Source organism: Octopus bimaculoides, chromosome 21, assembly GCF_046866305.1.
Source record: "Octopus bimaculoides isolate indiv1 chromosome 21, ASM4686630v1, whole genome shotgun sequence".
NCBI classification, from domain to species: Eukaryota; Metazoa; Mollusca; class Cephalopoda; order Octopoda; family Octopodidae; genus Octopus; species Octopus bimaculoides.
In genome coordinates, this window is record NC_142948.1 from 1,536,019 (window position 1) to 1,555,925 (window position 19,907).

The window sequence follows — 19,907 nt, forward strand, 5'->3', positions numbered from 1 at the left end:
CACTGTGTGGCACCTTGAGCAAATTTTTTCTACTATAGCCTGGGCCCACCAAATCCTTGTGAGTGGATTTTACCAATGTGTGTGTGTTGTGTGTATATATGACGAGCTTCTTTCAGTTTCCCGAATGCAACACTGTAGCACATAATTAGCCATTGCACGTCAGAGAAAATCTAACGACTATATGTAGACATGGCATTTCTCAAGTTTATTTTGGCTGACTCCCAACAATGTTATAAGTCACCTCAGGGTCTGTGAACTATAGAGGTCAGTGAATAACAGCAACATCAATAACAGACTGGACAGTGGGGAGAGAGAGAGAGATTAGGACATGTCTCGTTTAGGACCTATTTGATGCTTATTTTATTCTGCTGGACCTTCATAGCCATTCAATGTTTAAAAAAGTCGTATATTTTTTGGAATTAAATATAATTAGGAATTGTATAAAAATAATTACCAAAATGTTTTGTGCATTGCGGAAGTGTTAGCAATTTACTGCAGATAAATTTTGACAAGAAAATCTTCTGTGGACCCTTAAGGGTCGTGTGGGCCCCAGTTGAGAAGCACTGCCTTGAGATATGTTCCCACTGCACCACCCATTGTATGTTGGAATGCCCAGTCTGGTCTGTGACAGAGCGGGCAGTAGAGGGATAGAGAGAGATTAGGACATGTCCCAACTATCACACCACACCTCTACATACCTGACTGGTCATCAGGTGGTCAGAAGTCAGGATTTTTGACAACCTACAACACCTTAAGTCTGCTTAATCAGGATTAGCCTAGGGTTAAACAACAACAACAACAACAACTATGAGCTTGGTTAATATTGAGTTTCATGTTTGTTGTAGATGAAATAATTGGATGAACAAGGTGTCATGTGACTGTTTTATTATAGGGGTGGGAAGTGGGTGGGGAGGTGATCATGTGGCCAAGTGGTTTGTATCTTATTGTTTTGTCTTCAAAATTCCTTTCTAGCACTTGTCTTTTATTCAGACAGCCCTGTCTCGTCATTGAATTCTTTCTTCTTCAATTCCATTGAATATTTTCACGTTCTTTCTGCCAACAAGACACAAATTCTTTGATATTTTTCAAACAAGATTTTCAAGGAATCCCTTCCATTCTATTTTATTGTCTTTTACTTTCTTCATTCTCTTGTTTCTTCCATCCAGAATAATTCTTGTACAGTCAATGAGGATAAATGTAGAGAAATATTTCTGTAAAATAGGAAAGAAAAAAAAAACAAAGCTTTCTTATCATCAAATGTAATGTATTGAAACAATTAGGTTCAGATATAATTTAATGCTTTTCTTCAATGTTAACAAAAATGCCCCCCTGGAGAAGAAATAGTCCCCCCTTTATAGACTTCACTTCTCTCATCTGACACATGCATAAAAATTGTAACAAAGATGTTGCTTCCTCGAGAATTCCTCCTTTTCTCTGTTATTGTTGAAAAGAAAAAAATTCCATTCCAACAATAATCTTGGTTTCTACAAAAAAAAGTTGTTTCTTTATATTTTCTCTTCTCCAACAATTTCCATGGCCAAATCCCTCATTACTGGACTCTGTGATCTGACGAGTTAATAATTTAATTATTGATGTTTGTTGGTTTTTAATTGCAGAGTTGGTTGATCAACAAAACCTTTGAAGCTATCAGTAAGTTTTAATCCAGCCTTGCCCATCCCTTCTTATCCATGGCCACCAACTAAACTGTTCAATATTTCAAGCAGGAGAGAGGGGGAGACGTCCTTTCTAGCATTCACTCAACGACTGGCATCACATTATATAGCAGCAGTTGTTTGGCTTCATTTAAACCTGGCTTTCTACACACACACACACTTGTAGGTATGTGCATACATATGTACATATATGTATGTGTGTGTGTGTGTGTGTGTTTCTATATATGTATATACACTATAGACTTATATATATATATGTGTGTGTATATATATATATATATATATATATAAATATTTATTGACATACATTCAGTAAATCTTTTACAAATTTAACAAAATTTTCCTTCATTAACTTTACTTTCACAGAGGTAGTGTGATAGAGTATGTATTTGCATGTGTACGTGTGTGTGTATACACACACACACATGAATGTATGTATGTATATGTGCATACATGTTTGTTGTCTGTGTATGTATATTTATATGTTTGTGGTTGGAAACTACCCTGAAGAAGTGAAACAGTATTCTTTGTGTGTGTGTGTAAAAGACAAACAGGTGCAATATATTTGTTTCTTAATCTTTTTCTCTCTGACTTGAAAAGCTTTTGGCAGACACACATTTCAAAATAAACATTTCTAAAAACAAGTCAACAGTTGGCATTAACTGATTTCTGACTGAGATCTGGCAGAGACCAGGCAGGCTCCACACTATCTGCAGAAGATTCCACCAATTGTCTTGGACTGATTGAATATTGAAGCCAAGTCTCTAATTCTAAATATCAGCTTCATGTAATGGTTGTGAGTGAGAGGAACACGACAACCTATCACACTCGGAGCCATCGCCTGGACAGGTCAACATCTTCCTTGACCAGAACAGGCTCTCACTGGGGAAGAGAAATTAATTATGCTTAAATATTTGCAACAGTACACAATTTTAGAGTTGTACCCCTGTTCAGAGCAGTAAGTTCTTCCTGCAGATGGATCATTAATATCCAGTTTCATGCAGGTGAACTGGGTTTCATTTTATAGTTATTTCAATCGTGGACTCTATTTAAACTGTTGCCAACAATAAATTCACTGCAGTCTTTTTGTTGATTTGTTTGTGTGCACTTACACACGCATATATATACAAATATATATGAGCCTGGTGCAGCCTCCTGGCTTGCCAGTCCTCAGTCGAACCATCCAACTCATGTCAGCATGGAAAGCAGACGTTAAACGACGACGATATATACACACATACACACGCATTTCTTTTTCCCAATGACAAAAGGGAACTCTGTCAAAAGTTCTGAATGATGGACATTGAAACAGCTCCATCAGTGTCCATTTCAAAGCTGACCAACCATTGACCAGTCTGTTTATGCTAGAAGGATTGTCTCTCTTCTCATCCATCAACACGTAGTAGCATGTACTGAAAGCTGTCTTCTGCTTCAGTGTCACCCTCATCACCGAGAACCCCCTTTCTGTTTCAACCCCCACCCCCACCCCAGTTAGTCTTTACTGCATGTTTTTTTTCATTCTTTCTCTTCGTTCTGTCTTGTCTCTCCTAAAAGAAAAAAGAAAAAAAATCCCCAAAAAACCAAATATGGTAATTCACTCTGTGACATCTTCAGTTCTTCATGAAGAATTTGTTTTCATTTTTCTTTCTTTTTTCTCTCCAAAACTCTGCATGGTTCCGTTCTGTTGAATCATTTTCCGTTTGGCATCTCCCCCCCCTCTCTCTCTCTCCATGTGTATCAACAGACTCTACTGCCACTGCCGCCTCTTGTTAACACCACTTTCTGTTGCCATAGTAACTGTGTCAAAGTTAATCATTGTTTAGCAGTCTCTTTGAGATATATATGTATGTATAATGTATATTACATAAACTATATATATATAGTGTGTGTGTGTGTGTGTATATATATATATATATATATATATATATATATATAATGTCTATATATAATATATACACATACGTGAATATATTTTGCGTGTGTATCTATACATCATACATTATATAATACATAGAAAATGTTTGTTTTCTCTTGGAGTCTGTCATGTTTTCTTCACTGAAGCTTGTCTTGAGATTGTGTTGCTTTCTTTCAAATTTCATCATCTTTTCAATTCTTTTCCAATTTTCATGAATTTGAAATGTTGCTTTAATTTGAAAATAAAATGTGTTTGTTAGTTTTTTTTTTTGCCACAAATTCTTTCTCTTCTGCATGGTTCTGTTCCTGTTTTTTTTTTCTTTTTCTAAGATTGCTCCTTTCTAAGACCAATGTCGTATTTATTTTTGGATTTAATTGAAATTTTAGAATATTCCTTATCAACTGTTTGCCCAGACCCCAATGAAATTCCTGATTTTTAGGTGTCCCTTTCCATTCATTCCTTCTTCTCTGCCCCCTATGCTTGAGAGGCTCACAGGAGGGGGGTCGAGTCCTCCGATAAACTCCTCCATTGGGTCTTATTGGAAGCAATAACCATTCTACTTTCTGGCTGGATTCCAAGACGCCACCGACTCATGGATCTTATCCAACCATTTCATTCTTGGTCCACCTCTCCCGCCAGTTGGCTTAGCTTGAAGAATCCGTCTTCCAATTCTTTCTTGTACCAGAGTTGAGACCTCAATGAGTAGACACAAAAGCTCCACCTGGAGAGATTCTTACTGATCTCTGTGCAATGTAACCTGTCAAATCACCTTGTTAATCCAGAGCTGTTCTATGTGTGTGTGTATATATGTAGCCATCTGGTTCACCAGTCCTCAGTCAAATCGTCCAACCCATGCTAGCATGGAAAGCAGACGTAAAACGATGATGATGATGATTTCGCCTCTTTATCTTTGCTTTCGTTTGATGTCTGGCTTTGACACGACAAGGGAGACCACTGTGTTATGCCTGTTGAATATCCCAATCTTACATTTATTTCTAACGGGTACTGAAGACGAAGTGTTGTTTAACTCACAGTTGGAAATGCTGTGATGTCAACACTCAGTGATCTCCCTTATGACAGGGAAGTCTACGAGCACCGATTCCTGTTCTTCAATACTGTGTTTGTTAATTATACATTATTGTATAGTTGTGGCTTTGGCTGGGAATGAACCAGTGACCTTTTATTTATCAGTGGACCCCTTAAAGTCCATACCGAGACCGTTTTTTGGCCTGTAATGATTGTATGGACAATCAAAGTGTATTGTTTACATCGATGGTGGGGTTAAGATCCCAGAACATCATTCCAAAGTAGTGCTCTGCTGCGGCACGCTGGTGTGCCGCAGTGTAACCTTAATATAATTTTCTTCCTTATACTTTTAGTTTTGTGGTTCAGGTGTGCCGCAGGTGAAAATGGTTGTGGAGCACTGGTCTAAAGTATCTTGTAGCATTTAGTTTCGTTATTGTAACAGTTTTACACTGGGATGATTCAGATGACTGATAACACACCTCTCCATCCTGGCCCACTCCATCATATTGTGCCTCTTCAAAAAACAAACGCAGTTTTTACCTTTTTCATTATTTCACAAAGAATGAATATGTTCACCTAAGAATTGTAGTTTTCTAGAGTTCTTATTTAGAGACAAAAACTTTCATACACGTTCAGGTGTTTAGTCCTAGGACAGTCCTGCATTCCAAACACGACCATCCTGTCTTTTTCTTTTGATTCAGAGAACCAGCAATTAGATATTTCGTCTTTATTATTAACTTAATTCACACAATTTCTTTTGTGCACTGGTTTCAAAATGTGTGCATGTGCATTAGTTGCACAGATTGTCTGCAGCACAAGAGACACTGTGTCCCTTTTGAAGACAAGCAAGGGATTTGACTGCTATTTCTAACAGATTGATGTGGCTGAATAAATCCATAAAACCTAGACAACCTCACTACACTGCATAAAGGCTATTTTGTTTAGTATTAAAGATCTCTAATAAAAAAAATCTAAGTATAAGGCCCTTAACTTTTTAGGCAGAGGATCCGTTGGAAAAAAAAAAAAAAAAAGATAGCTGAAAGTATACCAAGAGACAGAAGTGATCAAATATTAAAATGTATAAAAATGTTTATTTTCGGCACTATATCTAAATAATTACATTTCTGAAACACGTCAAATAGCGATTGGGTGGGAGGTCCTCTGCAAAAAGAAAATCTGTTTGACGAATACAATCACTGCTGATTTTTCTTTTATTTCATTCACACAATTTTATTTCTTTTTCTTGGCTGTTCTCGTGTGAAACTTAACATATATATATATATGAGAAACATTTACATATATGTATTATTATTTTAAGCCTTTCAGTTATGCCGCTAGCACGATTTGAACTCAAAGCATGCTCTCGCACTTTTAATCATTTCTAGTGCTAAATTTTATTTTATTTATTTAATCATTTTTTGATATATTTTTTCCAATCTTCTAGTAATGTAACAGTAAGAGTAGCTTCCCTCGCAACAGATGCAAAGGGAGGCAACTCTGTTTTTAGATGTAAACTTTTTCATTGAAATTTTTTACGGACCTTATGAACCAATCGAGGACAAACTTGCGGGCCACATAACATTCGAAAGGCACACCAACGAAAATTTACCTTCAATGATCTTTAGTAGTACGGCCTATTTCTCGAAAAAAGGTTGTCCATGCCTGATATAAGGTATAACGGCGAGTCATGACAGGGTTTTGAACTAGGTGGGGGCTACACAAGCGAGTCTAACAAAAGAATGTTGGTGTCCCCTGTGGATGTTGAGTCCTTAAGCTTCAGGCTTGTTTGGATTATGACTAAATCTAACCCCGTGTAACACCAGTTGTAGTTCTCTCTTGGCAGCAGGGTAGCTCAGCTAGTTCCGTATTCTAACTTCAGTAATCATTGCATTCGAGCAAATATCTTCTACCATAACATGGAATCAACCCAAAATAAATTGGGTTCTTGGCAATAATTAATGAGGGATCTGATTAAATCTCTTTCCCCACCAGCAGTTTAACTCCACCACCATCTGTTCACTGAGTGAATTTTATGGAGTATTGTTGGTTCTTAAACCTTGACTTCAGGTTTCCAATCTGAACTTTATACAGATCTGGATTCACATCCTCCATGGAGATTAAATATTCAGTTTCACTCACAGAGCCTCAGAGGTCTATGTCCTTCATCCTTGATTTCCAATCATTGATGGACATGTAACTTTAAAGTATTCACAAAAATAAAACTATATTTCTAGCTACAAGAATACAGTTCTATAATTAAGAGAAATTATTTACATTTGACGGATATTTGTCCTCATCTTGTTTGTTGTTAACACAACGTTTTGGCTGATGAAGGCTGGAGGGTATATCAGCCGAAACGTTGTGTTAACAACAAACAAGATGAGGACAAATATCCGTCAAATGTAAATAGCTACAAGAAGTTTTATGCCATCATTTATAAAATTAGTTTTGTGTGGAAAAAAACCGTTTTTTTAATTATTTCCGTCGAAAGTTTAGCAAGTTTTATAAATATTTGTGGAAAAAAAACCCTGATTTTTTTGTTTGTTTTTGTAGGAGGTTTGGCCCGGTACCATTCCAAACATGGAATGGAATACGAATTTGGAATGCAAATGGAAGAGGAGTTGAAGCCAGTAGCACATGACAAGAAACTGAATAATGGACAAGAAGTGGACATTTATCAATTAACTCCGGCCGATGAGAGAGACCTAACGTCATGGTCAAACTTCTCCGGCACAGACCTTCTTTTCTAAGTTCAGTTTCAATTTTCTTACAGATACAACACTATTATTATTATTAATTATTATTATTTTGAAAACTTTTATAGTTATTAATATTATTATTATTATTATATTTTATAAGCAAATTCTATCATGGATTAATCATTGTTGTATTGTTGTTGTTTCTCTTTTATTTTATTTTTTGAAGGAAACCAATTCCGATTGTACATATTTCGTCAACTGTCGACCCTCCTCCCCTTAACTCGCTTCACTCACCTCCCATTCCTCTTCCTTTCTGTTTTCTCTTACTGTGGTGTGGGGGAGGGGGGCTGTAGTAGTCTGGCTCTTTCTACAGAACAATCTTTTCTGTACCTCACACATACATACTCCAAGTCCCTGTTTTTCGGCCTACATCTTCATTTCAGCATCTACCCCACCTCCCTTTTCATTATATCATTGTTCTTCCTTTAAAACACATCTTTCTCTTTTTTTTTTCTTTCTTATAAACAGCCACTGCAGTGTAGTACAAACTTTACTATAAAACTTTCAATAATCCTGATATTTTGGCTGATAAGGGCTTTAGTCATAGGTTTAGAGAGCAGGAAAGATATCTTGCTATGTCAGAGTTCTTGGCATGTGTGTGTATATACACACACATACACATAAGCCAAGAACTCTGACACACACATTTTAGATCATATTTTGAAGCATTAAGAAATTTTTAAATGCACAGATCTTGGGGTAAAACAAACGGACCCTTATAGAGAAAAGAGTTGACAATACTCACACTTGTTCTATGTGAAAGGTTTTTTACTTCGTTTTTGGAGTTATTTGTAGCTACATTTCCATTTGAACATCATAAAATGACACACACACACATCTGTATGTAATGAAGTTCACTTTGTTAACATACAGTTTTGAGTTCTATCGCCGTGAATGGCACCTTCGAGCAAGTGTCTTCTTCTGCTGTAGCATGAGACTGACTAATGCTTTGTGAGCGAAATTGGTCGACAGTAACGGAGTGGAAGCCGGTTTTATGTATGTATGTATGTATGTATGTATGTCTACATTCTGCACCTTGCAATGTAAAGATTTTTAAAAATTGGTGATGTTTGTTGATAATCTTCATCGACAAGTTGTCCATTAGCTCTGTCCTTTCAACGATGAATCACACAAATAGTCCTTTACTTGAAAAGAGAAGAAAAAAACAAGAGTTAGTAACAAAATGGGAATCTGGTTGTAAAGCAATGCCTTGATTCTTATGTACTTATTCACTCCATTCTAGCATAGAAAAACAAGCATAAAACACACTTGGAACAGCTTGGTCAGAAGCTGCTGGCTAGAATGTTTATGTATGTAGAATTATATAAACACTTGCACATCTACACACATGTATGTATATGCTTACATAATGATGTGTAGTGAAATATGTGTATACGCACATTTTATCTGTGTGGAAGTACACCAACACATTCACACATTGTTACATATGCAAACTACACACACACACACACTCCCACATTCTAAACTCAGTCTGTGTGAGGACTCTCCCCCACCACCTTCCAACCCCCCCACCCACCTTACTATCAGTGAATCCCTTTTTTTTTCTTTCTTTCTTTCTTGCTCCTCCCCCTTTGAATGTTTCTGGCAGTAAAAAAGACATTCACAAATTTTGCTGGCTGCCAAAAAAAAAAAAAAGAAAAAAGAAACGTTCATGGCGGTGCTCCAGCATGACCACAGCCACATGGCTGAAACGAGTAAAAAGAGTAAGATCTTAGACGTCTAAATGACCTTCACAAATGTTCCTGACTGTCTAAAGACATTCAGATTCACAAAATTATTCCAAGAAAAATTGCCACAGAAATTTCAAATTGAAGTAAATTTTAGGTGTCAGGGTTTTGTTTTTTGGTTTGTTTTCTAATTGTTTTTTAATTATTTTTTTGAAATATAAATGTATATGTGTATATATTATGATTACTACAATGAAGTATATATATATGTGTGTGTGTTTGCATGTGTGTGTGTGTAATCATCTCACTAACTCAAACTACAGTTATGTTGTAAAAAGCCTGTAGTTAATCCTGCTGGTCAGGTGATGGCAGAGGGGGTGGAGGGGTGTGTGTGTCTCACCTTTCCCCCACCCCCTCCCCTTGTCTAGAGCTGGAGGGAGAAAGAGAGAAGAGCTTGGGATAGAGGTGAATGGGAACAGCTGTGTGTGTGTAGGGGGTGTAAAAGAAGGGCCCACCCCTGTGTGTGTGGTGGCAGGAGGTGAGAGAGACTCAGGTGTGTGTGTGTGAAGGAAGCATGAGAGAAAAACCTGTGTAAGCATGCGTACAGAGATGTAAGAGGAACCCTAGAGAAGTGTGTGTGTGTGTGTGTGTGATCACCCAGCATAGTCTGATGCACCTTTTATTAATCTCTGCATATATTCCAATCCATGCAAGCATGGAGAAATAGAAAGGGACATAAAATGATAAATAATTATGATGATGATGATGATGATTCCAAATGTCATATGATGTCTTGCTGTGTGTGTGTGTGTAGGTTCAATTTCAGCTGTTGTCTTCTGCCACCACTTCCACCACCACCACCGTGACCACCCCCTCGGAGACACGACTCGATCATCCTCCTCCTCCTCCCCACCTCCACACACACAGCCTCACTTTATTGGTTCATTGCTGTCATTTGATTTGGAACGAAAACAAAAATAAATATATACAAACAAATTATTTAACTGACTCATTAATAAATACTAATGACATACAACAAAATCCTTCTGTTAACGAGTCGTGTTTTTTCTTCTTTTGTCTGTGTCTTTACAGACACCTCATACATGTATCATTAATTAAATATATTCTGTTAGAATATTATCCACTGAATTTATAATGAGTGCTCTTTGTATTAAATATCAAGAATATTAATATTATAAAGTATTTAGACATTAATAGGAGCGATTATATATTCTGTATTTTGAAATAATAGCATGAAAGTCAATATCAAACAAAATTTCTCACGAAGATATGTCTAAAATAGTATTGTATTAAAAAATATATGAAACATTTGTTAATTAATGCATCTTACAATCGTTTCATGAAAGTATTGTCATTATAATGGAATCCATTGTTGATACACATTGATAGACAATACTTCTGCTCGACAGAGATGGAGAAGATAAAGTTTTTATAATATATCGAATGTTGTTTTTAAAATTAGAAAAAAATATGAGAAAGTATTTTTGAAAAATAGATTAAAATTTACTGGTTTACATTTATGCAGGTCGACTTTGGTAAGAAAATTTTTTGTATGTATATATATATATCTCCTTGGTAAGTTCCTCTTGGTAATCTATATCCTGCATTCCATATTTGAGGTGTGGAAGGTTGATTTTGGTGGTCAAAAGTATTAAATTTTTATTTGTATAACTAGAAGATACCATTTTAAATTATAATTTTTCTTTATTACAACTGTAAAGGTCTATTTATTGTAGGTTAAATGTGTACAGGTTCAAATTCTAAGAAAACCGATTTATCAGTCGTTTAATATATGTTTATAATCAAATGGAATTAAACAAAGCTTCATGTTATACTAAAATAAGAAATAAAGATAACCTCAACAATAAAAATAACAAAACAAAAAGAAACCTCTATAAAATACAACAAAAAAATATAGAAAAAGTGATGATAGACAAAGAAATAAATATAGTAATAACAATAAACACTTAGCAAAAAATACACAAATCCTTAAATCAATATATAAAAATAATAAACTACCTAATAGGAGCGGAAGGAGAGAAATTATTTGGTATACACATCCATTTTCACTAAATGTTAAGTGTTTAGCAAAAAAGTTTTTAAATATAGTTAAAAAAAGCTTTGCTAGTAATCATAAATATCACCACATATTTAACGAATCATTAATTAAAATATCCTTCTCTACAATGCCAAGCATAGGATCTATTATTGCCAGTTCTAATAAAAGAATTAATAAATATAAAAATAGCTTTAGTAATAATACTAATAATGAAATAAACAGTAGCACTAAGATGCCAGATAATGCTAGAACACATAGCAATGATACCAATAGAAGAAAATTCTAAGAGCCATATTTTTGAAAATATACAATATGCCTTAGGTAATACAATACAACAAACTAATAGTAGTAATAATTCACAAATAGTAAATCTAACTCCAAGACCAATAAGACTACAGCAAATTCAGCGATAACATAAAGCACCATAATAAATATTCATAATAATATTAGATGATATACCTCTGAAGAGAAATATAAAAATTGCTCATGTAAAAATAAAGAATCAAGCCCTTTAGAAGGTAAATGTAACAGATTTAAGGTGATATACAAGTGTATAGTTACATTAACGGATAGTTTAAGTAATATGGTATACACAGGGAGTTCTGTTAATTTTAAGCAAAGTTTTTTAGCACACATACATTCCTTTAAGGCTAATATCACTAGTAATACTACTTCGTTAGCTACCTATATACACAAATTGAAGCAAAAAAAAGTTAACTGTAGATTAGATTGGTTAATAATAGATTCTGTTACACCATACACACATAAGTCTAATATTTGCTGTCTATACAAAAGAATCGCTGTATATTTTACTGTATAGTCAAAAGAACTTAATAAATTGTCAATCAGAAGCATTCTCAACATGTAGTCATAAATAATAATAGACACTAATATAAACACCTTTGACCACCAAAATCAACCTTCGACATCTCAAATATGGAATGCAGGATAAGGTATTGCTTACACAAAATTGTCATGGATGACTTTAGGTAACATGGAAATTAATGCTTTCCGACTTTTTTTCTGTGGGGTTTACGTGAATTAAAAAAAAAAAAAAAAAATCTATCAGTGTAAATCTAGATAAATACAGCAAGATTTTATCTTTCAGATTTATAGAGCAGAAAATTGTTATACTGAACGTTTATTGCTTTCGTTTGTAAAGCAATTGTTATTCATTTCCCCATACGGTGGGTGGGGGGGCGAGAATTAACTGTTTATTATGTCTGCTTTGAAAAAGCAAACCGTTATGGAAGAAAGTCTGCTGGGACTGTGTTTTCCCGACATATCAGAGAAGGAATTCCTACCAATAAAAAGAAACAGCTTACCAACAGTAACACCCAACAAGGAAGGAGTAACAAAGAAAGAAATGTTGAAACATGAAGCCTGGTGACAAAATTGGACTTTGCTGTGGAGGCAGAAGCCAAAGTAAAGAAAATAAATTTAGAAAATATGGAAAGAACACAAGAAAAATCTGATAAGGGAGAGGACTGAAATTAAAGTAACCCCTCCGAAAAGCATAAAAGAAAACGATTATCTTTAAAATGTTTAAAGTGAAAGATAAGAATTGAGTCTAGTGGAGTCAGAGGTGGGGAAAATGTCTAAACTAATATGGCACAAGATAAAATACCTCACAAGAGATAGAAGATACGCAACAATAGAGGTCTGAATGGAGTCAGAGGAAGAAGCTAGGCTCCATTCAGTGGACCCTTTGAGAACAGAGGGGGTTGTACTTCTGCATGGGTAGAGAGAACCTCAGAGTAATGCGAAATGTGTCCTGCATGTGTGACCCTACAGAGTTAAAGAGACACATACAACATTTCATTCACCACATGCAGTTTTCAGGTTACAGCCACAAAGAAAGGATCAGAGGATACAAAAGAGCTATGAGGAAATTTGAAACTATTAAACGTAACGATAGGAATGGGATTTGCCCACTCTATAGGAGCAAGTCACCATTGAAAGGATTAAGAAGAAAATAGGGAAGGTCAGCTCATGGTATGATAGCCACAAATACCAGAGCGTCATGTATATATGTTTTACGGAGATACACTATTTACATTTGATGGATATTTGTCTTCATCTTGTTTGTTGTTAACACATTTTGGCTGATATACATTCCAGGCAGTGACCTGAATAATAATAATAATAATAATAATAATAATAGCATCAAAAAATACCTTAGGAATGCGAACCCAGGTTCGAAATTTCCCCCAAGACACCTGATGAAGGCTGGAGGGTATATCAGCCAAAATGTTATGTTTACAAACAAACAAGATGAGGACAAATATCCATCAAATGTAAATAATGTACAAAATTCCTCATCTCTTAAATATAGAACTGGATTACGGAAATGTATGTGCACAGCAAGTAACTTAATCTGAGATTATGTGTTGAAACAAAAACAATTGCAGCATGAAAAGTGTTTATAAGCCATTTAAAAACACACGAAAAAGACGTGGTATGAAGTTTTAAAGTGACGAAAATATTTTGACACAAATTAAATTTAAACGTTCAAGTGAATTTGATGGGGGGTTTTTTTGTGTTTTTAAAGGTCTATTTTGCCGAACCGCTAAGTTACAGGGACGTAAATACACCAGCATCAATTGTCAAGCAATGTTGTGGGGACAAACACCCTTTTTTTAAACAATTTTCGAGGAAGAACATTAATACAACTGTATTGATGGAAAAGGAAACACATTTTGAAGACCAGCATCATTTCCCCGTCCCCAGCCAGTACATCATCATCATTAGTAGTAATACATCAATGTATTAATTGTTTATACTGTTTTGGTTGATTAGTTAAAGGTTCAAGGTAAGAAATTTTACCTAAAGTCTGATGATTTGGGCCAACAACAACAACAACATGGTTAGGAACCTTCAGGAACGCCAGGTGGAAATGCTGTGCGCCAAACTCTCAGGAGCACGGTGTGGTTGTCATTTTGAGTTTTAGGTTCTGATATCTTCAATACTTTTACTCTTTTCACTTTGATATCAGCAGCATCACCAACGCTATCGCTGGAAATGTCTGCAGTAATTAAATCAGCAAAGTCGCCTTCCTTCATCTGCAGAACACGGGGAAAATAAAATAGTTTTTAAATATTTAAAAAATAAAATGAAACAAAAACATTAACAGAAAGAAAAAAAAAATTACAAATTATTTCGTTTTTGTATCAGAGATGTGAGCACAAATGGTGATGAAAGAAGAAGTGAAATATAGCCAGTGTATGTGTTTATATTGGAATTACGACCCACCCTCTGGATACAACAAAATGAAAAATTATTAATTTTTATTAACTAAATAGAAGGAGCTTTTCTTTGTCCTTAGGGTTATCCCACTTTGCCTACGGTCGACAGGTTTTACTGAAATGACTATGATGTTGCTTCAATTAATGGATTGCTCCGTCTCATATTGGAGGTGACCCAAGGTGGAAGGAGAGAAAGAGAAAGAGGTAAGAATATGATGTGGGAGAAAAATGATCAGGTGACAGTGTGGAAGGAGTGAGGAAGAAGGACAATAATAAGATGAGGGGGGGGAGGAATAATGATAGGAAGAGTGCTCAGTTACAGAATAACCTGCATCAACAACACTCATGTGACCCATGAAAGTATGGAAAAGTGAATATTAAAGACCGTGTAAGATGGTTGGTGTTAGGACAGGCATCCAGCTGGAAAAACCACGTCAAAATGGACAGTGAAACCTGGTGCTGTCATCTGCCCAGTCAGCACCTGTCAAACCGTCCAACCCATGCCAGCATGGAAAGCAGATGAATGATGATGATGTTTGTGTATCGGAGTAAATTAGAGAGTCAAACAAAAAAAAAAAAAAAGAAACCTTGTGGTAGTGTTGGGTTACCTACCTTTACACTAAGGTTGACTTAGCCATTTAATAAGTACCAGATTAACTTGTAATACAGATGGAATCAACAAAAACCATTAAAAGGCAGTGCCCCAGCATGGTCGCAGTCCCAAGACTGAAAACCAGTAACAAAATTAACACCACAACCCAACTCTACTCCATTTCTCTCAAACCATCAATTTTATTTCTACCCAGCAGTCTCTTCTCTCACTTCTGGTAGACTGTACAGTACCCAGGTATGGAAGAGGGCAGTGGAGGACCTAGTTAAAACGTAAAGTACCCTGATAGACGGTACAGTACTCAGGTATATAGCCAACAATGTACCCAACAATATACTATAGTACCCTGATAGTCAATACAGCACCTACATAGGCAGTCATTATGCATGTAAAACAGTATTCAGATAGAATGGTACCAAGAGGAACAGTACAGTACTCAAACAGAGTGTATAGTACCCAGGTGGACAATAGATAAATATCTATACTTACAACTTTACCCTTCTTCAGCAGTTTTTCATTGTTCAGTCTTAATTTACCACTGTAGAAATATTGGTCAATTTGGCTGAAATGGACAGAATTTAAGACTGTAGACAGTGGACACTAGAATTATGGGACACAGTTTATCATGACAAAAAATACTACCACCACAACACAACCATTACAGCGTGACCACCACAACTACCATCAGTTCAGAACCCCTACAGAACTATAACCACTAAGTACCACCATCCCACTATTACAATACCATCACCTTCCCCACCAGGGTGCTACCACCAAAACAGGACTGTCACCACTCCAACCTCACCCAAATTATTTCCTACTATGTTAAAAGGAAGGAAACATTAGATAATGTAGTCCTAGGTACACTATGCAGGAATAAGAGACAGGATGATAACAGCTGGGATACTTTTGCTCATAGGCTTGCAGGATCAGGTCCGACTTGGGGTTAAACAACAACAAACCAACACCTACCATACTAGTACAAGTATGGCTGTGCAGCGAAGAAGTTCGCTTTGTATCTATGTGGTTTGGGGTTCAAACCCACTGCTTGTCAGCTGTCTTGGGAAAAGGTCTTTTCCCCCCTCCTTGGGTTGGTGAAGAAAACTTGGTGAATGACTTTGGATGGTGGACTTAATTGACCAGTTTAACCCCCACCACCTGGTCCACCTTGGGTTGGGTTGGGCCTTTAACCAGGGTCCATTCAGTTGTAAGCATTCAGATCAGGTCCCTGATCTGTGGATAGCTTCTCACCCACCCCACCACTCTCAGAGACCTTGTAAAGGGTCAAGACCCTCTCCTTGACCAAACCACACAGATTTCAATGAGAGGATAACGAAAGAATTGTGAAAAATTGGTCTTACTTTCGAGATATGTTTAGTCCAGAGCTGAGCATGTGGTCAGTTCTGGCAGACTTGGCATGAACCTGTAACTGTTTGTAATTCAAGGGTAAAGAATAATCTTCCTCTTCGTACTCTTCTTCCTCTTCCTCTTCATCATCAGAATGGTCTTGCTGAAAATGGATTCATAAGTGTTAAGATTCAAAAGCAGAAAGATTATTACTACACACACACAGATGTATATGTACAAACACATGCACAAAATAACAGGAAACTTTTCATACACACACAATTTTTATTTTATTTTGGCCGATTCAATCTCTTGCTTCTCTGACTTTCACCTGTAGATGAACAGGGTCTTCCAGGTAAGTTATCACTCAACTGTAACTTGCCTGAAGATTTTGTGACTCACAGGAAAATCCCAGAGGAATAACAGACTGACTTGACCAAAATGAAACATCATTAATCTCTACTAAGTTGTCGACTACTCTTTCATCTGACTGCAACACTAAACGTGTGTGGGAGTGTGTGTGTATTTACTTAGGTATAGTGGCGCTAATAACATGGTGTTAGAATTCAACATGCTTCAGAGAAAATTGTGTTAGTCAAGCACAGAGTATAAGAAGAGGTTATATAAATGACAAGGGAATACAAAATTATGCTATATATATATATATATATATATATATATATATATATATATATAGAGAGAGAGAGAGAGAGAGAGAGAGAGAGAGAGAGAGAGAGAGAGAGAGAGAGAGAGAAAGAGAGAGAGAGAGAGAGAGAGAGAGAGAGAGAGAGAGAGAGAGAGACTCACACGACCGAAGTCATTTTATGTCCGCTGGCCTTGCCAGCATATATATATATATATATATATATATATATATATATATATATATATACAGGGTGGCCCAGAAGTAACCGAATCCTATTGAATTTATTGAATGTTGCTTGATGAACATTTCCGAGCAGATGGATTGGCCACCGCGGACCAGTGGAATGGCCTGCAAGGCCTCCGGACTTCTTTCTCTGGGGAGTACTCAAAAACCAGGTGTTTACCGCTAAACCAAAAATACTCAATGGTCTGAAAGAAAACATCATAAATACATGGCAAGGTATTACGCCGGAGTTGTGCAAAAAAGCAACAGATTCAACCATTGAACGATGTCGTAACTGTATTTGCAAATCTTGGTTTATATTTTCAGCATCTGCTGTAACCTTGTGAAAAAACATTTCTGTTCCATTTATTTGTAACCTTTAACAATAATTAGGGCTCGGTTACTTCTGAGCCACCCTGTGTGTACGAAGAGGGTGAGACGCGCGCACACCTGTCGGTCAAGATATATAAAAGTGAATGTATGTAATATCCCAGTTGTGGGCCCCAAATTTCAAGACTCGAGGCAAGTCATAGGATAAATAAGATGACGTTTTCTGTATAGACTGGCAGAGGCCGCTGTTTAGATGCACACTCACACATGTGCGCGCGGATTATATTAAGGTTATTATTTTAAAGCAAATTTAAGAATAACAACGGAATATTTACTTATAAGAATCTGGTCCTATTCAAGAAGAGGGGACCTGGTGCGCGCACTCGCGCATCTGCGCCAGCGAGTCGTGACTAGTCGATCCTACGACTACCAAGCCGCGCTTGGCACATCGTAGAAACAGATGAATCTATGATGTGCAAACGCAAATACAACGGAGGATGGGATAGAGAGGATAAAAATAGGTTTTTAGTCTTTGTACCTGACCGTTCTTCTGAAGAATCTTGAAACTGAGAATAGATTTATTGTAAATTTCGTGTCGGTGGCGACTTGACAACACACACACACACACACATCCCGTTCCCCACCTTACACATATCTATATATTTGTGTCCAACTCCCTGTTTGATACAAATATACAGTTGTGTAGGATATGTGGGATTACGTGTGGATGAGTTTATATACACACAAATATAAACGTACGAGTTTGTGTCAGACATAAACAATGTCAAATGTGACCTTACCGTTTCCTTCCTTCGACCTTTCTTAAAGTTCCTCTTATGTCGTCGTTGAATAACAATCAGACTGTTCAAGTCCCGGAGCAGGACACCCGGAGCCATAGGCCCAAACCAACACCCGAAGGGTTGATTTGGGCCATTGTAAAACGTACGAAGTGGGTTTAATTTGCAGGTGGGTAGAGCGCCACCGGCAACAGGGTTGTGCGAGGATTGTGTGGTCGTCGTTAAGTGAAGAGTGGTCAGTGGCAAGACTGGACGAAATGAGGATGTGGACGCTGTCCTTTGGCACCGGACCCCAGTTAACGGTGTGTAGAGGCGGAGTCGAGGGACAAAGTCCCTTTTAAGAAGAAGAGAGACACGAACCGAGCGGACAACATGTGTCATGTCCGACGTTATTTATGAGTTACGGTGTCAGGTGAAGTTATGTCCCTTATAAGGAATGGGAATACGGTGTTGCCTGAAAGTACGTTTCTTCTACAATATTAAGTATGGCAACTGATTTTTATAGAATGCTTTTATATGTTTTTCATTTAAATATTTGAATTAAGTTCATACATACATACATACACACACATACATACACACACATGCATACATACGTACATACATACACACATACATAATACGCATGCATACATATGTTTGTATTTATATTCTCAACTGTGGATGTGTGTGTGTGTTTTCTCACCTGTTTAGGTGTGATGAGACCCCTTCAACCAGATCTATCAGGCTCCCTTCACACTTCCAGTTTTTGTAAAATACAAGAAGGGTATCCACTCCACCCTTATCTTCCTCTTTTGCTCAAACAAGATGATGGGTGTTTGGCTTGAAACAAAAAGTCCTACCCTCAAAAGTATAGGACCATTGACTTATCATCCTGGTCTAAGATTATCATAGTTACCTCTAGATCTACGTCTCTCTAAAATAGCCCTGCCATATCACTCAATCTGGGCTAATGAAAATAGTTATGCAGGAGGCAAGTGGGGTCATCTTTGAAATGTTGGCCTCACTGATGGCTACCACGACTAGATGTAGTTACTTGCTGTCATTGAGCAGGAGTCCCTACTTCCACACCAGCCTCAGGCCAAACTAGTAATTAGATTTTAACCCTCAGTATGGCTATGTGATAGATATATATATATATATGTAGTGGCACGAAATTATAGCCGCCATTGAGGAAGTACTATTCTGCGCATGTGCAGGGGACTTCACCACCGGAAGCCCCTCGAGTTGCGCATGCGTAGTAAAACTCGTATTTAAACAGTCAGTTTCATTTTCTCAGAGAGTTGAGCCTGAGACCTTCGACGAGACAACACCTCGCTCCTCCACGAAGCACTCTTCACCACAATGCTATCGATGGTGATAGCTATTTGCTCCTCTGGCAGGCATCAAGGAAGCCCTTAACCTTCCATTACCAAACTACAACTTGATCAGCGGCGGCTAAGAAAGAATGACAGGAATTGTGAAACCAAGCATCATCATAAATAAAACCTTTTTATTATGTTGTAAAATTGTTCTAATGTCTCTTCATATATTAATGCTGTTGAAAGGTGATAGAGAGAGACTAAAGTC

General features: G+C 36.9%; 2 protein-coding genes across 5 annotated transcripts in view; one reads left to right on the forward strand and one right to left on the reverse strand.

The window, feature by feature from the left end:
* LOC106867640 (uncharacterized) overlaps nucleotides 1-10,102 on the forward strand; it is a 106,001-nt gene extending 95,899 nt beyond the window's left edge. For 2 of the 3 annotated variants that reach the window (XR_016237729.1, XM_014912567.3), the window contains one exon: nucleotides 7,168-10,102. Coding sequence is in view for 2 of the 3 variants with exons in the window: in XM_014912567.3 (XP_014768053.1) it covers nucleotides 7,168-7,364 (197 nt within the window). In the remaining variant the exon portion in view is untranslated. Of the gene's footprint in view, nucleotides 1-1,616; nucleotides 1,651-7,167 lie in introns of all 3 variants that reach the window. The other variant, XM_014912569.3, reaches the window with a different exon arrangement.
* Nucleotides 871-18,809, reverse strand: LOC106867641 (uncharacterized). 2 transcript variants are annotated; one of them, XM_014912571.3, is made up of 5 exons: nucleotides 18,342-18,809; nucleotides 16,358-16,506; nucleotides 15,486-15,558; nucleotides 13,968-14,203; nucleotides 871-1,211 (listed from the first exon to the last, which is right to left on the reverse strand). In XM_014912571.3, the coding sequence occupies exons 1-4, from the start codon at nucleotides 18,717-18,719 to the stop codon at nucleotides 14,009-14,011; spliced, it is 795 nt and encodes a 264-aa protein (XP_014768057.1). In that variant the 5' UTR covers nucleotides 18,720-18,809; the 3' UTR covers nucleotides 871-1,211; nucleotides 13,968-14,008. The 2 variants fall into 2 exon arrangements, with proteins under 2 accessions (XP_014768057.1, XP_014768056.1); XM_014912570.3 differs by lacking the exon at nucleotides 871-1,211 and adding an exon at nucleotides 8,121-8,518 and having other exon boundaries at nucleotides 18,342-18,807.
* Between the last annotated feature and the right edge of the window lie 1,098 nt (nucleotides 18,810-19,907).